The 22137-nt window shown below is 46.8% G+C and overlaps 1 protein-coding gene across 2 annotated transcripts in view; it reads left to right on the top strand.

Annotated features, from left to right (window-relative positions):
- The window catches only part of LOC122861584 (dihydropyridine-sensitive L-type skeletal muscle calcium channel subunit alpha-1-like), a 147575-nt gene extending 125862 nt beyond the window's left edge, over nt 1–21713 (top strand). For both annotated transcript variants that reach the window (XM_044166206.1, XM_044166216.1), the window contains 5 exons: nt 6901–7002; nt 7920–8050; nt 17047–17166; nt 17816–17970; nt 20197–21713. In XM_044166206.1, the coding sequence (XP_044022141.1) occupies nt 6901–7002; nt 7920–8050; nt 17047–17166; nt 17816–17970; nt 20197–20206 (518 nt within the window). In that variant the 3' untranslated portion in view covers nt 20207–21713. The remainder of the gene's footprint in view (nt 1–6900; nt 7003–7919; nt 8051–17046; nt 17167–17815; nt 17971–20196) is intronic.
- Nucleotides 21714–22137: the final 424 nt, after the last annotated feature.

Here is a 22137-nt window from a genome sequence, read left to right as displayed (position 1 = left end):
GTCTCTGCTAAAAAAGACACCATATTAAGGTATGAAAGTAATGAAAGTGATATTATCATTATAACTGTATCCACTGTGTAAATCCCAATATGTTATCCTGACTGTATAATTAGTTAAGTCAGACCTGGGACATTCTGTCCAGTGACACTTACCATTACGAGGCAGAAGACTTTATTTTGTACCATATAAACATAAATGATGGTGTAATTGCTGGTCTTACAAAGTAGCCTGCAGCTACTGTGAGGTCTGTACTGTTCATGTTTCACAGTGTAACTTTTCACTTTGTTTTTACTTGTCGGAAAATTACCATAGTTATGCTTTAAAATTTTTGTGAAAGCTTCAGATAATTTGTGATACCCTTTTAAAATACTGCACATAATATTATATAATATCTGCTTTATCTGTCAACACTGTAATAAAGTTAGACTATTAAACACAAATGTCTTGTCTTGTCACTACAAGTGGTGCAGGAATTTTGACCTCTTAAATGAACCACGGGCCAGACCCTCCTACGCGCATGAAATATTATCTATGTTTTTCATATTATCTGTTTAAACAGTCCGTCCATTATCTATAACCGCTTATCCTTAGAGGGTCGCTGGGGGCAGGAGCCGATCCCAGCTGACATTGGGCGAGAGGCGGGGTTCACCAGTCAACCACAGGGCTGATACATAGAAACAAACAACCATTCACGCTCACATTCACACCTACGGGCAATTTAGAGCCGCCAAATAACAATTAACCTAACCTGCATGTCTTTGGACTGTGGGAGGAAGTCAGAGTACCTGGAGAAAGCCAACATCACAACAATGAGACTGCACTGATAAAGGTGTATTCATCTGAATACTGATTCAGGTAAAACATCAGTTTTGGTTAAGCTTGATCTTAGTGCAGCCTTTGATACTATGGACCTAACCACCAGATAAAGACATTTAAGATTTTAACATGACAAAACCTCCTCAAAAAGCACTTTATTTAGAGCAAATTAGATGGAAATGGGTGTATGGTATATAATGCACAAAGTAGCAAAGCAGATAAACACGGTGTGTAGCGGTCACAGTAATAATGCCACTTGACAGTTGTTACGGACAGATCAGGCCAGAGACACAAGGAGAATAGTGAGTACTTTATTAATACAAAAAGCGTGGATATAGAATGAGGGGAGAACTACTGTCCTTGGTCTGGAGTTGGCTGAGATCTGGCGAGGAGGGGGAAGTCCAGATGGTAGATCCAACTCGAACCAGGAGACTAGAGTAACACTCACTGTAGACGAGCGACACTCGAACCCAGGAGACGGAGTGGAAGACTCACGGGAGACGGGAGCTCAACGGGACTGGAGCTGGAGTGATCACACACGGAAGACTGGAGATACACTGAGACTGGAGCTGAAGTGAACCACACAGATGACAGGAACACGAAGGAGCCAGGGAAGAGGTACTGAATAGCAGTAGCAGAGAATGGGTAGGTTTCGGCGAAGGGAGTCCAAATTGTTCTAGGAGATAGGTGAACTAGCGTTCTGTCCTCTACCATGAACGAGACCGGACACTGACTGAGGTGAGGAGCTGTGTTATATAGGGAGCAGAGTGGCTGATTATGTGCAGGTGTGCTATGGGTGACAGGTGCTGGGAATCAATAATCAGGTGAGGGAGTGCAGAGTGACGGGAAAGAACAAGACAGACTGTAACAGTACCCCCTCCTCCACGGCCAGCTCCCGAGGGCCGAAAAGACCCCCTTCTCCCGACACTGCGGCCTGTCCCTAGGGGCCAAGCCGATCCGGGGAGCTGATCGGAGTCCGGTATGTCGGGTGGCCGACCTGGAGTCTGGAGAAGGGTTGAGCTGGTCACACAGGGCGGCCGACCAGGAGCTTGGGCCGGGCTGGAGACAGACGCGACCTCGGGCGGACGACCAGGAGCTTGGAGACGGCGGGAGGCCATCGCGGACTCGGGCGGTCGACCAGGAGCTTGGGCCGGGCTGGAGACCGGAGAGACCTCGGGCGGTCGACCAGGAGCTTGAGGACGGCGAGAGGCCGGAGCGGAGACTGGAGAGGAGACCTCCGGGCTGGAAACCGGAGCGGACTCTGGCCGGCTGCAGACCTCCGGGCTGGAAACCGGAGCCGAGACTGGAGAGGAGACCTCCGGGCTGGAAACCGGAGCCGAGACTGGAGAGGAGACCTCCGGGCTGGAAACCGGAGCGGACTCTGGCCGGCTGCTGACCTCCGGGCTGGAAACCGGAGCCGAGACTGGAGAGGAGACCTCCGGGCAGGAAACCGGAGCGACTCTGGCCGGCTGCTGACCTCCGGCTGGAAACCGGGCCGAGACTGGAGAGGAGACCTCCGGGCAGGAAACCGGAGCGGACTCTGGCCGGCTGCTGCCTCCGCAGGAAACCGGAGCCGAGACTGGAGAGGAGACCTCCGGGCAGGAAACCGGAGCCGAGACTGGAGAGGAGACCTCCGGGCAGGAAACCGGAGCGGAGCCTTGGGATTCGGGCGACTGGCGGACCTCCGGACTGGAATCCGGAGCGGACTCCGGCAGGCTGCTGACCTCCGGGCCGGGAACCGGAGCGGAGCCTGGGGACACTGGCGGCTGGCGGACCTCCGGGCCGGGAACCGGAGCGGAGCCTGGGGACACTGGCGGCTGGCGGACCTCCGGGCCGGGAACCGGAGCGGAGCCTGGGGACCCTCTGGAGACAGACGGCGAAGGCTGGGACCCTCTGGAGACAGACGGCTGCGCCTCAGGGCTGGAGGCAGGCGGCGGCGCCGGCTGCGCCTCAGGGCTGGAGGCAGGCGGCGGCTGCGCCTCAGGGCTGGAGGCAGGCGGCGGCTGCGCCTCAGGGCTGGAGGCAGGCGGCGGCTGCGCCTCAGGGCTGGAGGCAGGCGGCGGCTGCGCCTCAGGGCTGGAGGCAGGCGGCGGCGGCTGGCAGACAGGTTGGGGATTCGTGGATGACCATAGGTTCGGCGGGCCAAACTCCTGGCAGAATCTCGCCAGGAAGAGGTCCAGGAATGGAGAACTGCCTCTTCCTTAACAGCCAGGATCCAGCCCAGTGCAGTGCCGGACCGGCTAGCCGAAGCACCACGAAGGCTACCTGTGTCCGCTCAGAAGGGACTGACCAGGGTGCAACAGGAACGCGAAGAAGCACTTCGCGAGGAACTCCTCGCAATTCTCCACCCCACCGGAGAAAATCCCAGACTGTAGAAACTCGTCCACCGCAATAAAGGGACTAGGGAGGCTGAGGATATATCGTTTGGCCACCTCACCCAGGTGTAGGAGGGAAGTTTTGGCCGTCATCCTTGTTTCTTTTTGTAGGTCCGGTCTTCTGTTACGGACAGATCAGGCCGGAGACACAAGGAGAATAGTGAGTACTTTATTAATACAAAAAGCGTGGATATAGAATGAGGGGAGAACTACTGTCCTTGGTCTGGAGTTGGCTGAGATCTGGCGAGGAGGGGAAGTCCAGATGGTAGATCCAACTCGAACCAGGAGACTAGAGTAACACTCACTGTAGACGAGCGACACTCGAACCCAGGAGACGGAGTGGAAGACTCACGGGAGACGGGAGCTCAACGGGGACTGGAGCTGGAGTGATCACACACGGAAGACTGGAGATACACTGAGACTGGAGCTGAAGTGAACCACACAGATGACAGGAACACGAAGGAGCCAGGGAAGAGGTACTGAATAGCAGTAGCAGAGAATGGGTAGGTTTCGGCGAAGGGAGTCCAAATTGTTCTAGGAGATAGGTGAACTAGCGTTCTGTCCTCTACCATGAACGAGACCGGACACTGACTGAGGTGAGGAGCTGTGTTATATAGGGAGCAGAGTGGCTGATTATGTGCAGGTGTGCTATGGGTGACAGGTGCTGGGAATCAATAATCAGGTGAGGGAGTGCAGAGTGACGGGGAAAGAACAAGACAGACTGTAACAGTACCCCCTCCTCCACGGCCAGCTCCCGAGGGCCGAAAAGACCCCCCCCTTCTCCCGACACTGCGGCCTGTCCCTAGGGGCCAAGCCGATCCGGGGAGCTGATCGGAGTCCGGTATGTCGGGTGGCCGACCTGGAGTCTGGAGAAGGGTTGAGCTGGTCACACAGGGCGGCCGACCAGGAGCTTGGGCCGGGCTGGAGACAGACGCGACCTCGGGCGGACGACCAGGAGCTTGGAGACGGCGGGAGGCCATCGCGGACTCGGGCGGTCGACCAGGAGCTTGGGCCGGGCTGGAGACCGGAGAGACCTCGGGCGGTCGACCAGGAGCTTGAGGACGGCGAGAGGCCGGAGCGGAGACTGGAGAGGAGACCTCCGGGCTGGAAACCGGAGCGGACTCTGGCCGGCTGCAGACCTCCGGGCTGGAAACCGGAGCCGAGACTGGAGAGGAGACCTCCGGGCTGGAAACCGGAGCCGAGACTGGAGAGGAGACCTCCGGCTGGAAACCGGAGCGGACTCTGGCCGGCTGCTGACCTCCGGGCTGGAAACCGGGCGAGACTGGAGAGGAGACCTCGGGCAGGAAACCGGAGCGGACTCTGGCCGGCTGCTGACCTCCGGGCTGGAAACCGGAGCCGAGACTGGAGAGGAGACCTCCGGGCAGGAAACCGGAGCGGACTCTGGCCGGCTGCTGACCTCCGGGCAGGAAACCGGAGCCGAGACTGGAGAGGAGACCTCCGGGCAGGAAACCGGAGCGGAGCCTTGGGATTCGGGCGACTGGCGGACCTCCGGACTGGAATCCGGAGCGGACTCCGGCAGGCTGCTGACCTCCGGGCCGGGAACCGGAGCGGAGCCTGGGGACACTGGCGGCTGGCGGACCTCCGGGCCGGGAACCGGAGCGGAGCCTGGGGACACTGGCGGCTGGCGGACCTCCGGGCCGGGAACCGGAGCGGAGCCTGGGGACCCTCTGGAGACAGACGGCGAAGGCTGGGACCCTCTGGAGACAGACGGCGGCGCCTCAGGGCTGGAGGCAGGCGGCGGCGCCGGCTGCGCCTCAGGGCTGGAGGCAGGCGGCGGCTGCGCCTCAGGGCTGGAGGCAGGCGGCGGCTGCGCCTCAGGGCTGGAGGCAGGCGGCGGCTGCGCCTCAGGGCTGGAGGCAGGCGGCGGCGGCTGGCAGACAGGTTGGGGATTCGTGGATGACCATAGGTTCGGCGGGCCAAACTCCTGGCAGAATCTCGCCAGGAAGAGGTCCAGGGAATGGAGAACTGCCTCTTCCTTAACAGCCAGGGATCCAGCCCAGTGCAGTGCCGGACCGGCTAGCCGAAGCACCACGAAGGCTACCTGTGTCCGCTCAGAAGGGAACTGACCAGGGTGCAACAGGAACGCGAAGAAGCACTTCGCGAGGAACTCCTCGCAATTCTCCACCCCACCGGAGAAAATCCCAGACTGTAGAAACTCGTCCACCGCAATAAAGGGACTAGGGAGGCTGAGGATATATCGTTTGGCCACCTCACCCAGGTGTAGGAGGGAAGTTTTGGCCGTCATCCTTGTTTCTTTTTGTAGGTCCGGTCTTCTGTTACGGACAGATCAGGCCGGAGACACAAGGAGAATAGTGAGTACTTTATTAATACAAAAAGCGTGGATATAGAATGAGGGGAGAACTACTGTCCTTGGTCTGGAGTTGGCTGAGATCTGGCGAGGAGGGGGAAGTCCAGATGGTAGATCCAACTCGAACCAGGAGACTAGAGTAACACTCACTGTAGACGAGCGACACTCGAACCCAGGAGACGGAGTGGAAGACTCACGGGACACGGGAGCTCAACGGGGACTGGAGCTGGAGTGATCACACACGGAAGACTGGAGATACACTGAGACTGGAGCTGAAGTGAACCACACAGATGACAGGAACACGAAGGAGCCAGGGAAGAGGTACTGAATAGCAGTAGCAGAGAATGGGTAGGTTTCGGCGAAGGGAGTCCAAATTGTTCTAGGAGATAGGTGAACTAGCGTTCTGTCCTCTACCATGAACGAGACCGAACACTGACTGAGGTGAGGAGCTGTGTTATATAGGGAGTAGAGTGGCTGATTATGTGCAGGTGTGCTATGGGTGACAGGTGCTGGGAATCAATAATCAGGTGAGGGAGTGCAGAGTGACGGGGAAAGAACAAGACAGACTGTAACAACAGTATGACAAGAAGAAACCAAAATGACAAAAACATTTGTAATCCCATAAAGGGACAAGTGAAGTGACATTCCCACTGTAATTGTGTAATTCTTAAATCTAGTTTTCATAGCATACTACGTGATCTGCTGCTACTACAATTGTTATTATTAGTCTTATTACTATTATTATTATTCCTATCACTACCATTCCCATTATTATTACTTTTTTCTTTAATTCACTTTCTTTAAGGACCACTTCCAGGGTTGATGTAACCTGGCACATGTGATAAAAGTATAGTGACATTTGATTGTTTTTCATTATTTATAGTAACTCTAGAGGGCACTATCTTCTTCTAGTTTTCTGTGCCTTGAGCACTGAAAATCCCTTTCTAGACTGTTGTTACATTGTGAAGTTCTCTGTTTCTCTAAGCATTCTTAGTAATTGTACAATTACCATGCTCTTGGTGGAGAACCAGCTGATTAATATGGCTCAGCTTCTCCACATCACTGTTAACTGTCCTACAGAAATAGACTGCCACTGACCCTGGATTTCCTCTTCAACAGAAACTACAATATAACAATTAGTGTTTGGTCGCACTACATAATGGAGGAAGTAGTGGAACATTACATGATTTTGAAAGTCGTTGCGCTATGTGACCGCTACTGGAAAATACAGTTAAATAGTAGATTTGCTACATTTAGCGATGCTACTCTCCAACACTGGTTATTAAGGGATTTGACGGATCCTGCCCATATATCTCTCTTTTGATTGTCTTCAATTTCAGTAATAATAATTCTCATTATTATGTGTCTTCCATTGGTCAGGTAATTTTGAACAAGCCAACGAGGAGCTGAGGGGAATTATCAAGAAGATCTGGAAGCGCACCAGTATGAAACTACTGGATCAAGTCATCCCACCTATAGGAGGTCAGCTTTCATGAGCGCTAAGAAAAAAAACACATGCACATCCATTCATTTTTGCAGGTGCTGGGTATAGGCTGCACAAACAAAGCAAAAAAAGCACCAGCATACTGCCATCTTGATCCCAGTTCTTCTTTAATTCTGTATGGAATGACAATGTTTCAACCAGAAATGGTTTTCCTCATGTGACCTTAGGTCTTGTCTGTCTAATTGACATGATCTGACTTTCAATATTCCCACTAACATAACCAAATGGGCACTATCTGCCTTTGGCTGCTGTTTCATAGCTAAGAGACAAGCAATGACAACAGCTGAGAGCGTATTTATAACCTCTGATCTATGTTCACATCCCTTTGGAACTACAATGGCAGTTGTGCATGGACATGTTATTTTTGTAAGTAGAAGAAAGGAAAAGCAAATATTTGAAACTGAAAGCTCAAGTATTGATCTTGAAACCTGAAAAAACAACAATGTAAACAAACTATACAGAAGTGTATGAAGAGATTTTTTCAATTCAAATGTAATTTTGATTAACTTCTGCAATTCTTTGAATACATTTTTTAAATTTCATCTACACTTCTCCTAATTAGAAATCTGTTTTCCCCAATTCTGTATTTTTTTCAATTACAAAAGTTTTTTCATCAGTTTCAGATCCTATTTTTCTCATGTTGATAAAACCTTGGGATAAGTGCAAATTTTTTATCTCAAGTTGAAAAATATTCAACTTGCTCAGACGCCTCATTGCATTTTCTAGTGACTTTTAAAGCAATTGTGCAACATGTAAAATTCACAGTTTAATAATGTAAAGTCAAGCCTGATGAGTCTCCGCTGTTCTAAAATGGCTACTGGACAGGGGATTAACCGTTTGTAAATTGAATCGCAGGGCTTTTCCACACTTTACATGTGTTTCTGTGTTTTAACAGACGATGAGGTGACAGTGGGAAAGTTCTATGCCACCTTCTTAATCCAGGATTATTTCAGGAAATTGAAGAAGAGGCAGGAAGAGTACTATGGCTTCCGGCCCACCAAGAAAAGTGCTACCCATGAGATACAGGTAAGTAGTTAATGGTATTCAGTGAATGATTTGATTATTCTTTGATCTCGGGCAATTAAATTACTTTAATTCATTTGATTTCAATTCAAAATAGTAAGTTAGGATAATAGTACCATCAGTTTTTGTTTTCTTTTAGTGCGTCGAACATGATAGTACTGTAGAGTACTGAATTTACTGTTCCTTAAATGTGCATAGAAGTGATGTTTCAGTGTAAAAGCATCTCCTTCAGTGTTGCCTGAGGATGAGAACATTGAACTATCCATTTAAATACAGACAGCTTTATGTAATATGATGGGAGGGAAAATATAGGGCTGGGAGAAACAATTATAGAGTTAGCACAAGTTCCCCAACTTCAACATCTCAGTATATAACAACATTAAAACAAAAAGATGAACAACAAAGAAAATAAGAACCATACTTTATGGAGGATAAATGCTTCACCTGCCTAAAATCTTTCAGCAAATATTAAAACTTAAAGGATAGCTTCACGTTTTTTCAAGGCTATCTTAATACAACACTCACATGCGCATATGTACATTGAAAGTGTTTTTGGCTGCTGTAAATTCCATCTTAAAGCAATGGGGTCTCACTTCTGGGAGTGAGACCTCTTCTGTGCGGACTACCTTCCCTCTCTTTGTCACCATTCGACTACACTTCTCAAGCCCGAATGACATCCCAATGTCAGAGCTGTAGATCCTGGTGGTGTGGATCAGTGAGTCGATGTCCCACTCACTCTTAGCATATAGCTTGATGTCATCCATGTAGAGGAGGTGACTGATGGTGGCCCCATTCCTGAGTCGGTATCCATAGCCAGTCTTGTTGATTATTTGGCTGAGGGGGTTCAGACCTATGCAGAACAGCAGTGGGGACAGAGCATCTCTTTGGTATATGCCACATTTGATGGACACTTGTGCAAGTGGCTTGCCATTGGGGGGGGTGCCAAGGGTGGGTTTCCACAGCCTCATCGAGTTTGCAATGAAGTCTCTTAGAGTTCTGTTGATGTTGTACATCTCCAAGCATTCAGTGATCCATGTGTGTGGCATTGAGTCATATGTTTTCTTGTAATCAATCCAGGCAGTGCACAGGTTGGTGTGTTGGGTTCTGCAGTCTTGGGCAACTGTTCTGTCAACCAGGAGTTGGTGTTTGGCTCCTCTGGTTTATATATATATATATATATATATATATATATATATATAAAATAAAACTTTGTCCTTCACCCACCGCGGGTGGTCTCGTCCTTCGAGCTCGGGTCCTCTACCAGAGGCCTGGGAGCTTGAGGGTTCTGCGCAGTATTTTTGCTGTTCCCAGTACTGCACTCTTCTGGACCGAGATGTCTGGTGTTCTTCCAGGGATCTGCTGTAGCCACTCCTCCAGTTTGGGGGTCACTGCCCCGAGTGCTCCGACGACCACGGGTACCACTGTTGCCTTCACCTTCCAGGCCTTCTCCAGCTCTTCTCTGAGCCCTTGGTACTTCTCTAATTTCTCATGTTCCTTTTTCTTGATGTTGCCATCGCTTGGTATTGCCACGTCAACCACAACGGCTTTCCTCTGCTGTTTGTCAACCACCACGATGTCAGGCTGGTTCGCCATTAGCATTCTGTCAGTCTGAATCTGGAAGTCCCACAGGATCTTGGCTCGGTCATTCTCTACCACCTTTGGAGGTGTTTCCCACTTTTCGGGGTTTCCAGTCCATACTCAGTGCAGATGTTCCTGTACACTATGCCAGCTACTTGGTTATGGCGCTCCATGTATGCTTTTCCTGCCAGCATCTTACACCCTGCAGTTATGTGCTGGATTGTCTCAGGGGCCTCTTTGCACAGCCTACACCTTGGGTCTTGTCTGTTGTGGTAGATCTGGGCCTCTATTGCTCTGGTGCTCAGGGCCTGCTCCTGTGCAGCCATGATGAGTGCCTCTGTGCTGTCCTTCAATCCAGCCCGCTCTAGCCATTGGTAGGACTTCTTGATATCAGCCACTTCAGTTATGTTCCGGTGGTACATCCCATGTAGGGGTTTGTCCTACCATGATGGTCCTTCCTCCAGCACGTCTTCCTCTGTTCTCCATTGCCTGAGACATTCCCTGAGCACGTCATCTGTTGGGGCCTTATCTTGGATGTACTTGTGGATCTTGGATGTTTCATCCTGGATAGTGGCTCTCACACTCACTAGTCCACGGCCGCCTTCCTTACGGCTAGCGTACAGTCTCAGGGTGCTGGATTTGGGATGGAACCCTCCATGCATGGTGAGGAGCTTTCGCGTTTTAACGTCTGTGGTCTGTATCTCCTCCTTTGGCCATCTTATTATTCCCGCAGGGTATCTGATCACTGGCAGGGCGTATCTGTTTATTGCCTGGGCTTTGTTCTTGCCATTGAGCTGACTTCTTAGGACTTGCCTTACTCATTGGCAGTATTTGGCAGTTGCTGTTTTCCTTGTTACCTCTTCGAGGTTGCCTTTTGCCTGTGGTATTCCAAGGTACTTGTACCCATCCTCAATGTCTGCTATTGTTCCTTCTGGGAGTGAGACCCCTTCTGTGTGGACTACCTTCCCTCTCTTTGTCACCATTCGACTGCACTTCTCAAGCCCGAATGACATCCCAATGTCAGAGCTGTAGATCCTGGTGGTGTGGATCAGTCAGTCGATGTCCCGCTCGCTCTTAGCGTATAGCTTGATGTCATCCATGTAGAGGAGGTGACTGATGGTGGCCCCGTTCCTGAGTCGGTATCCATAGCCAGTCTTGTTGATTATTTGGCTGAGGGGGTTCAGACCTATGCAGAACAGCAGTGGGGACAGAGCATCTCCTTGGTATATGCCACATTTGATGGACACTTGTGCAAGTGGCTTACCATTGGCCTCAAGGGTGGCATTGAGTCATATGCTTTCTTGTAATCAATCCAGGCAGTGCACAGGTTGGTGTGTCGGGCTTTGCAGTCTTGGGTGACTGTTCTGTCAACCAGGAGTTGGTGTTTGGCTCCTCTGGTTCCTCTGCCAATGCCCTTCTGTGCTTTGCTCATGTATTGATCCATGTGTCCACTTATCTTAGCCGCGATGATGCCTGACATGAGCTTCCATGTTGTGGAGAGACAGGTTATTGGCCGATAGTTGGATGGGACCGTACCCTTTGCGGGATCCTTCAGGATCAGGATTGTGCACCTTTCGGTAAGCCATTCAGGGTGCGTCCCATCTCTTAGCAACTGGTTCATTTGTGCTGCTAGGCGCTCATGGAGTGCAGTGAGCGTACACTTTCGCAGGTTGAGTTACGAACAGCCGGTTTATTCTTCTGGCTTCATTATCTCTCGTGTATCTCTTTAGGCGGCTGGCCAAGGCTTGGAGCCTTTGTTTGGCAGTTTCGAGTGCTTCAGGTATCAACTCAACCTGCGAAAGTGTACGCTCAATGGCAGGGTAATAACAGCAGAGCAGACCCACCAAGGCTGGAAACGGAGCAGTACTGGAAAAGTATATGGGAGAGGGAGGCATCACACAACAGCGATGCACAGTGGCTGGCGGCTCTGAAAAAGGACCACAGCAACCTCCCTGAACAGAATCCAGTCACCATCACAGCGGCAGACATCCAAGAAAGAGTCTCAGGTATGAAGAACTGGACAGCACCAGGCCCTGACAGGATCCACACCTACTGGCTAAAGAAGCTCACTGCACTCCATGAGCGCCTAGCAGCACAAATGAACCAGTTGCTAAGAGATGGGACGCACCCTGAATGGCTTACTGAAGGGCGTACAATCCTGATCCTGAAGGATCCCGCAAAGGGTACGGTCCCATCCAACTATCGGCCAATAACCTGTCTCTCCACAACATGGAAGCTCATGTCAGGCATCATCGCGGCTAAGATAAGTCATGGATCACTGAATGCTTAGAGATGTACAACATCAACAGGACTCTAAGAAACTTCATTGCAAACTCGATGAGGCTGTGGAAAACCACCCTTGAGGCCAATGGCAAGCCACTTGCACAAGCATATACCAAGGAGATGCTCTGTCCCCACTGCTGTTCTGCATAGGCCTGAACCCCCTCAGTCAAATAATCAACAAGACTGGCTATGGATACCGACTCAGGAACGGGGCCACCATCAGTCACCTCCTCTACATGGATGACATCAAGCTATACGCTAAGAGCGAGCGGGACATTGACTCACTGATCCACACCACCAGGATCTACAGCTCTGACATTGGGATGTCATTCGGGCTTGAGAAGTGCAGTCAAATGGTGACAAAGAGAGGGAAGGTAGTCCACACAGAAGGGGTCTCACTCCCAGAAGGAACAATAGCAGACATTGAGGATGGTTACAAGTACCTTGGAATACCACAGGCAAATGGCAACCTCGAAGAGGCAACATGGAAGACAGCAACGGCCAAATACCTCCAACGAGTAAGGCAAGTCCTAAGAAGTCAGCTCAATGGCAAGAACAAGTCCCAGGCAATAAACAGCTACGCCCTGCCAGTGATCAGATACCCTGCAGGAATAATAAGGTGGCCAAAGGAAGAGATACAGACCACAGACGTTAAGACGCGAAAGCTCCTCACCATCCATGGAGGGTTCCATCCCAAATCCAGCACCCTGAGACTGTACGCTAGCCGTAAGGAAGGCGGCCGTGGGAACAGAGGAAGACGTGCTGGAGGAAGGACCATCATGGGAGGACAAACCCCTACACGGGACGTACCACCGGAACATAACTGAAGTGGCTGATATCAAGAAGTCCTACCAATGGCTAGAGCAGGCTGGACTGAAGGACAGCACAGAGGCACTCATCATGGCTGCACAGGAGCAGGCCCTGAGCACCAGAGCAATAGAGGCCCAGATCTACCACACCACACATGACCCAAGGTGTAGGCTGTGCAAAGAGGCCCCTGAGACAATCCAGCACATAACAGCAGGGTGTAAGATGCTGGCAGGAAAAGCATACATGGAGCGCCATAACCAAGTGACTGGCATAGTGTACAGGAACATCTGCACGGCGTATGGACTGGAAACCCCGAGGTCAAAGTGGGAAACACCTCCAAAGGTGGTAGAGAATGACCGAGCCAAGATCCTGTGGGACTTCCAGATTCAGACTGACAGAATGCTAATGGCGAACCAGCCTGACATCGTGGTGGTGGACAAACAGCAGAGGAAAGCCGTTGTGGTTGACGTGGCAATACCAAGTGATGGCAACATCAGGAAAAAGGAACATGAGAAACTAGAGAAATACCAAGGGCTCAGAGAAGAGCTGGAGAAGGCCTGGAAGGTGAAGGCAACAGTGGTGCCCGTGGTCATTGGCGCACTCGGGGCAGTGACCCCCAAACTGGAGTGGAGTGGCTACAGCAGATCCCTGGAAGAACACCAGACATCTCGGTCCAGAAGAGTGCAGTACTAGGAACAGCAAAGATACTGCGCAGAACCCTCAAGCTCCCAGGCCTCTGGTAGAGGACCCGAGCTCGAAGGACGAGACCACCCGCGGAGGGTGAAGGACAAAGTTTTTTTTATATATAATAAATTAAAATAAATTATTTGATCATTTTTAAAAAACACAATTCATGTCAGGTAACAAAAATGAAATGAGCAATGGTATTTATAATAATACAAACATGCTAACTCATGTTATTATATTTATACTTTGTTGGTCTGGATTGGTCAACACTAATTAAATTATTCTTTTCACCCAACTATGTAATACAATCTATATTTTGTTCATAGTGTAATTTGTAATAATAAGCATGTTATCGTAGAAAAGGTTTCAGTCGTAGTCATCTGGACACTGTTTTCAGAATCAAGACGTTTCGGCTCCCATCCGGAAGTCATTCTCAATTGTGAAAAAATTGGACGGGAACTGGAAATATAAACTACTCTGAGTTACATAAGCCCTGCCCTCAGGAAGGAATCTGCCTGAGTATCTGTAAATAGCTAGTTTCACCTGAAACTGACCTAATAGTTTCAAGATGGCCCAGTAATCAGGCCTATTGTTCTCTGGCTGCATCTACTTCATCACTGCTAAGTGCCTGATTAGCATGTGATAGGCGTGACCAAGGTGATAATACACTCTGATAGACTTTGGGCAGATTAAATCTCAGACCACCATTTCTGTTCAAAGAGGGTTCTCTTTCTTCACAAAAATGGCTTCCTTGACGCCCGTTCAAACCAACTCTTCTCTCTACTAAGAATCTTCACCTCGCTGTCTTCAAATGTGTGGTTTGTAGCTTTTAAATGCAAATGCACGGCGCTCTGTAATCCTGAGTTAGCGTGTCGTCTGTGCTGATAAAGTCTTCTGTGAAGTGGCTGTTTGGTTTCGCCTATGTACCGTTCTTTGCAGTTTTCCTCACTGCACTGAATGGAGTAGACAACATTGCTCTGTTTCTGTGTGGGTAACCTGTCCTTAGGGTGAACGAGTTTCTGTCTTAAAGTGTTGCCTGGTTTAAAGAAGACAGGAACATCGTGCTGTCTAAAGATCCTTTGTAGTTTTTCAGACAGTCCAGACACATAAGGAATGGAGACACCGTTCCTTCTTGGTTCAGTTACACTTTTGTCCTGAACAGAAATGGTGGTCTGAGATTTAATCTGCCCAAAGTCTATCAGAGTGTATTATCACCTTGGTCACGCCTATCACATGCTAATCAGGCACTTAGCAGTGATGAAGTAGATGCAGCCAGAGAACAATAGGCCTGATTACTGATTACTGGGCCATCTTGAAACTATTAGGTCAGTTTCAGGTGAAACTAGCTATTTACAGATACTCAGGCAGATTCCTTCCTGAGGGCAGGGCTTATGTAACTCAGAGTAGTTTATATTTCCAGTTCCCGTCCAATTTTTTCACAATTGAGAATGACTTCCGGATGGGAGCCGAAACGTCTTGATTCTGAAAACAGTGTCCAGATGACTACGACTGAAACCTTTTCTACGATAGAACACTCCTGGACGAATGAGGGACTACACCGTCTTAATAAGCATGTTACACAATAGTAAGCCTATGTTATGGAAAACTGAACTGTGTTTAATAGTGTAACTAACCACAGTCTCCACTGTGAAATATTGTATTAAAACAGCCACTCAGACAACTTCTGTTGTGATATAATAATATTATATTATAAATATATTATAAATACATGTATTGTATTGTGTTATAAATACATAATAAAATACAAATACCAACACATACTGACCAGTCACCATGACTAACATAACAGTAACATGACCAGATGATCCCAGCGCTGTGCAGAATTTTTTCATTAGCGCTGCTATGTAAATAGTAGCTAATATTTGTCAGACTTTGTGGGAACACGTCATTTTTTCCAGCTCTGGCAGTCCTTTATGCTGTATGTTATAAAACTGGTCAGATTTTTACTAAAATGTGGCGCAAGGTGATCACAAGCAGCAGATGTCAATCTATACAATGCAACGCATTCCCACTTAAAAACACAGAATAGTATATTACAATAAACATTTTTTAAAGAAACTGATTCAGGAAGCACAGTCTTAAAATCCCCCCCAAATCTGCTTTGCTAATTGAAGAGGAGTAGCCATCTTAATAATTTCCAGAAGGACGATTTGTCAGCATCACCATAAATAATAGCAGTACAGTCCCAACAAGGAGAAATTGTCCTTCTTTCACAGATTCTTTTCTTCACTTAACAATCTCCCCATTTCAGAAATAATTATAGGAGGCAACTTTAACACTGTTCTTGATCCCTCAATAGACACATCAGATCACGTACCAGTCTCACTAAACCTCAAGAGAAAACATCTACCAAAATCTGCCACCAGATGGCGATTTAACACGTCTCTGCCTAACAACCAAAAGGATGTCCACTCTCTTAGTCAGTCAAATATAGAGAGTGGACATCCTTTGTGGAAATACTGTAATTATATATTATATTATTCCCCAAAGTTCTCTCCAACACTATATCATTCAATATCACATCAATATAATTTCATACTCGTCCTATAAACAGAACGTTGGAAAAAGAACCTGTAAAATTTGAAAATACCTACTGAAAAAATAAAGTGCAAACTGGAATTGAATGATCTCATGAACAAAACAAAAAACAGTTCCTTACAGTGTCACGGCACAAGTTGTACTGGGAGAATAAGTTTTAGGTCTAAAGGATTTCATTACCACATATGCCAAATGCCTTGGTTGCCAGTCAACAAGAAAAGAATGTAGGCCTTCCCTGAGACCCCGGGGAGCTTGTCAGCTGTCTTTATCAGAGAGTCTTTGACTGACTTTCTTCTGTTGGGCTTTCCTCATCCTATACTCGTCTTTGTCTCACTGTCTTCATGCAGTGTATTGTCCTCAGTAGGCAAAGGCTCTTGGCTTCTCAATTGCCTTGGGTCAGTGAGCCTCCGGTTCTGAATTGCTTCAGGGTATTTACTTGTGGATCTAGTACAATACAATTAATAAAACTGTGTATGCTGCACAATACAAATGATCTGAACAAATACTACATAAAAACAAACAAAAAGAGTGCTCATTTCTAATGTATTTCACTTAATAAATGTTCTGAAACTATCAGATAAGCTACCCTTATAGCGCAGCATTAAGCAGGATGAAATGTTTTTTGTTTGAAAAACCATAATGTGTGCATTTTTAATAAAAATGTTTACACTCAGCAGTCACACTGTATTCACATTTTTGTAAACTTTAAAGGACTAGAGTGCGCGTACACTGTGTCAAGCTGTGCAGGAGAAGCTGAAGGAAGAGCTTTTCTCACTGCAGTACTTACAGTTTTACTGTGGAAGTTAAGAAACATCAAGCAGGCTTCTGCGTATCTTCCAGAAGTACATCACCTGTCTACCCTCTGCTAAGAAAGATAGGTGACAATCCAAGTACAACAACCACTTTAATACACACAACTCGTTTTATATACAAACATTTATATACACGTGTCTATTCCATATCCCACTCATGATTGACCTGCGAGATGAGCCATGGTCTCACACGTGCACACGTGCACCATGGGCACCATGTGTTTCGGCCCTGTTTTCTTCACTGACCATGTCTTTCTCTGTGTCCATCAGGCAGGGTTGAGGAACATCGAGGAGGAGGCAGCGCCAGAGCTCCATAGGGCCATCTCTGGAGACCTCGTTACTGAAGAAGAGATGGACCGAGCTACTGACGAAGCTGAGGGCATCTTCAGGGTAACAGGGCAGGATGGAAAAATAAATGGATAGGTGGAGGGAAGGAGGGAATCATGGAATAGGGTTTTACAAACAGCTTCACTCAAGTTGCTACTGGACATTGAAAGTAAACTCCCTCAAAGCATTGAACAGCACCCCACCCACCTCCAGTTTCCTCCCAACTCAACGGTGATATTCAGAAACTCAACTGTGAATTTGTTGTTTCAAAACATCAGTGAACTAAATTTAGGAATTTGGTGGCACTGTTGTGCACTACCACAAACTAAGGGAGTGTATTTTTATTGTCCTGATGTAGAAAGATGGATGCACACACCGCTTAACCCCTTTAATCAGGCTGTAATGAAGCATGTAATACCATAACTCCAGGCCAGCCACTCGAGGTAGACCTATCTATTCAACATCTACTTTACAATAATTGCCTTTATGTGTCTGTCTTTATTCCAATTTTTTATCTATGCAGACAATTTAGTCAAGTGAGCATTGGACTAATAAAAACGGGATGAACGAAAAAAAAAAGGCGTGATCCAAACACATTACTGACAGTCTCAATACTGATGTGTAATGTTTTGAATTGCCTTGTATTATGTTACATGTTATGTGTCAAGTATGAATATAGCCCACAATAACTGTGCTATCTTCTCTAAAACAGAGACAAGGTAGTCTTTTTGGAAACCACTCGGACCCTTTTTCTGTAGAGAGCGAGATAGCCAGTGCCAGCCAGGCCACTAGCCAGCGGCCTCTGCAGATGGCAGAAGGAGTCATCAACAACAATGTGAATATCACCAACAGCAACACAAGTCACAGGTCTGTGTGTTCAAGCTAAAGTCTGTCTGTGTGCATGGGTGTGACATTGCAACATGTTGGTACAACTGAACACAACACACCTTTTAGCAGGATTTCCAATTATCACACTGAAACACTTGCTTTCAAGTTTTGTCTCATATTCTCACGCTGTCAAAATGTGATGCAGAATAAAAACAAGCATCAAACCCCTCCTAGATGCAACAAGACTAAGGGATATTTACCATCCCTGTTGTAAATTACCGTCAGTGGCTAAGAATGTTGTGTCACTGCAATGTTTTATTTAGCGGGTCTCCAGCTGCAGTTCATCTCATTTAGCCTACATAAAGTGACGCTAGGTAAGTTCTGATAAACAATGCTCTGTAACTCACTGTGTAGCTCCGTAAAGCCGAGTCAGCTGATAATTCTCCGTAGCTTCAGCACTACAAGTGACCCCTTTCACATTGTTTTCACATCGTCATTTGATACACACCACTTCAAACAGCGAGACACCAAAAGTCATCATCATCCAGCCTCGTAGCCCACACTGGGTCAGGCTTCCTGCACCGGCCACACCGCCAAACTGTCCACTCCCGTCGTCTCTTTCCAGCAATGTGACCTACTCAGAGAAAAAACACACGTAAGAAAATGCACGATGAAGGCATGATGAAGGTCTGCTGAGGCTGAGATGATGTATAAATAAGAGACAAAGCTTAGAAATGTCTTGTTTACTCTTCATCATGGCTGATGTAACCAACGTTTTCAAATGTTGCGCGTTTCTACAGATTATAGAAAGCATTCACTTTGGGAGGGAGAGGAAGGGGCTCAGGACCCCCGCAGGCCACATCCTTTCTAGTCTCTCCTTCTGTCTTCCTTCTCTCTGGCTTTCTAGCCGAGTCGGGACACACTTCCCCTGACCATGCTCTCTGCCGACGTCACATGGCTGCGTCTGCTTTGTGTCTAGTGACTGCAGCTGGATGAAAACACCGGAAAAGAGTACTTACTTACGTATCTTGAGTAGAGTATAATTCCTGGGAGACTGCGTGACGGGTCGCTTTCTTTCACAGGAAAAGATGAGTTGTTGAAATCGTTTTAATTAGGTGGGACTTAAATAAACACAAATACAGTAAAAGGACAGTTAAATTATTAGAGCAGATGTACATTTTAAATGTAGGTAGTATGAACTGAACCAGTGAAGGGCTTTTTACAGTGTATATCAGGTGCACATCCAGGTATGTTAGTGATTATGAGGGGACTGTTTCCAGGCAGGTGTGGCAAACAGCGCACCATTAATTACCCAAACACTCTTTAATTACCGTTGGTAAATGGTTAAAGAGGGGAGACAGCCGCGTGTGCCATGCACTCTCACGGTAAGCTCTGGTTGTGCGTGCAGCCGATTTGGCTTTACACACACGGCTTTGTGTATAAACAAAGCTGTAAATGTCTTGGTAATAGTTTGATAACTGTGGAAGAACAGATGATGAAGTGTGTGAGTTCGGATCACTGGTGGACTGAAGATCACGCGCTGCATTACTAAACTGATCATTGTAACATACCAAAGTGTAAACAGCCACAGTCTGCATGTTTCAATTCACACAGTAGTAGAAAACGCGTGTGATGATGAACTTGAATTGTAACATATAACTTAATATATTTTACAGTTTACTGTAGTTCTGTGTTATGTTAAGATGCTAAACAAAATGTTTGTTTCTGAGAAGTTTGCCTTGCACACAACTATGATACACATATTTCCACATGCAGCCTGAAAAGTGTCACGTTTTCTCAGATTCCCCTGTCTTCATGCAGTGTCGGTTTCCTCCAGACAGCTGAGCCAAACAGTGCACAAGCAAATAAAGGAACACTATGTAATCACACTGACATGTGAAATGCAGGACTGAATAAATAAATAAATATTATATTAGCTCCCGATCAACAAGTGATGATGTCATCATATTCAGAGAATTTTACCTCCACACCTTTCCGTCTGTGTGCATGTGCTGTATATGGTTGTTTTTAGTATAGCGACAGACAGGAAATGAGGGGGGAGAGAGAGGGATATGGCATGCAACAAATGTCCCTGCCTGTATTCCAACATGGGACGCTGCAGTTACATGGCGTTCGTCTTAACCGCTCAGCCCACACGACGCCCCACGTACACAAAGATGATTTACTCTGTAGTTTGCTGGCTTTCATGTTTGCCTGAAACTGACATTACATGACTGTTTCATTCTTCTCCCTTTGTGTTCTCAGCCTTTATTAACAGCAGTTTGGAGGAACTGGCCTCTGACCATTGATGACAGGAGCTTCTCAGCAGACACAAAGAAGGACTGATGAAAGGGGCTGCCAACCCCACGTGCACCCAGTGTAGAGCAATAGGCTTAGGACCAGGAGGAAAGACTCTAATGTTAACCGTTAACACTGAGCGCTAAGACATGTAATACCACAAAACACTGCCTGCTACACAAAGACTTTCTCCGTTCAATTATTAAACACTGGGCTTCTTAATGATTTTTTAAAATTCGTCCTCTTTTTTTCTTAACCCCATTTTGTCACAACTAGAAAACAGCAGGGTTAATTAAAAAGTATTTGTTTTACACAAAATATCACAATAAAAAAAGGATGCTAATATTCCTTTAGACTTTTAAGTAAATTCTGTTATTTGTCTGTGGTTTTTGGATCTGTTGATATAGTTAAAGCTGCATTAATCGATTTTTTTTTTTTTACGCCAGTTTTGAGGATCTAATTTGACGGCGGTTCAGTACTGTGACATGATCAGCATGATCAGGAAAGATGTTTGTGATGACTGGGGTCACAGATGATACTGCAACTTGGAATTGGTTCTCAGTTAAGTCAAAAAAGTCCTTGTAGTCCTGCACATCTTTGAATCTTAATTCAAGACTCCTCCCTCAGCTCCTCAAAAGCAGTTTGGTTGAGACGTTGCTGAAGTTCTGGATCTTCACTGCTCCCAAAAGGAAAGTGAACAGGAATAGTGATTTTGTTGTGACCACACGAGGCATCATTCTTAGATTTCTACTGCTGTTTAATCTTGTATATATATATATATATGACACTAAAAATTTTACAAAAATAATAGTAAAAGTAAAAGACTTTCCGATTGAATATAAGTAGTTATCCGTCTTTCTTTGTCAGGCCACTTTATTGTTTTATCACATTAAGATCCATAATTCAACACGGCCTTTTCATCAGATGGCTGTTTAACCTGCTGACCTCTTGTCACAACTGAAGCATATAACAACAAAATACTGCCCCCCATGTGTTTTTTGTTGATCAAGTTAATTGTGTTACATAGGCCTACATGTAAAACTGAAAATCCCGGCCTCTGTGGGCCACATGCCTAGATGCTCCACTGTGTTCACCAGCTAGATGCTAACTTGCGATGGGCGATGACACTGAAGCAAAGCAGTTGTGGCCCGTAAAACCGAAACAATGAGCTGGAAGACGCTAAAATGTTCAGTAGAGCTGAGGGAAACAGCAGAGTTGGTGATAATTCTCTGTGGGTTCGTACAAGTCTTGCATAAAATTACACATTACGCAGTAGTCATTTGATCACTTGTTAATCTAAAAATATTGATAAATGCAGATTTAATTATATAAGGATCACTGCATGCTTTAAAAGGAAAGAGCAATCCACTAACTCGGTTTAGAAATGAAGCTTGTTTGCCTAGACAATACAGTCGTTGACCTCACATTGTGTGGTGTTTCGGTTTGTTTGATTAAAGTGTGATTAAAGTCTAAATGCAACAGCATCTGCGTCTGTGGTGTTGTGATTTGAAGAGATTCCTGAGTCAGGAAGTGGAGCCCTGTTGCAGTGGTGAACTTTTTAATAGGCCTCACCACACATAGTTAAAGATTCTGTCATCTTCCCTCAGGGGGCAGGGCACGAAGCACAGTATAGTTTTGTTGCCAGAGGCATGCGGCCCACCAGGGGCAAATTTGGGGAAGGGGTGGCATAAAGAAGAATAGATTATAGATGGGTTTGTTGGCGACAGATTGGTAATCCACCGGAAAGTAGTGTAAATATACAGCAACCCTGTATACAAACTAATATCCTGTAAAGGGTAGATGATGTCTCTTTTTAATGTTGAATATGCTTCATGACATGTTTTCTGTGCGTAATGGTACAGCTGTTATTTGGCATTGCAAAATCACTCACATAATAACCAAATTTGC

This window comes from Siniperca chuatsi, linkage group LG2 (assembly GCF_020085105.1).
Source record: "Siniperca chuatsi isolate FFG_IHB_CAS linkage group LG2, ASM2008510v1, whole genome shotgun sequence".
Lineage (NCBI taxonomy): Eukaryota > Metazoa > Chordata > Actinopteri > Centrarchiformes > Sinipercidae > Siniperca > Siniperca chuatsi.
This window is presented reverse-complemented; position numbering and strand designations above follow the sequence as displayed.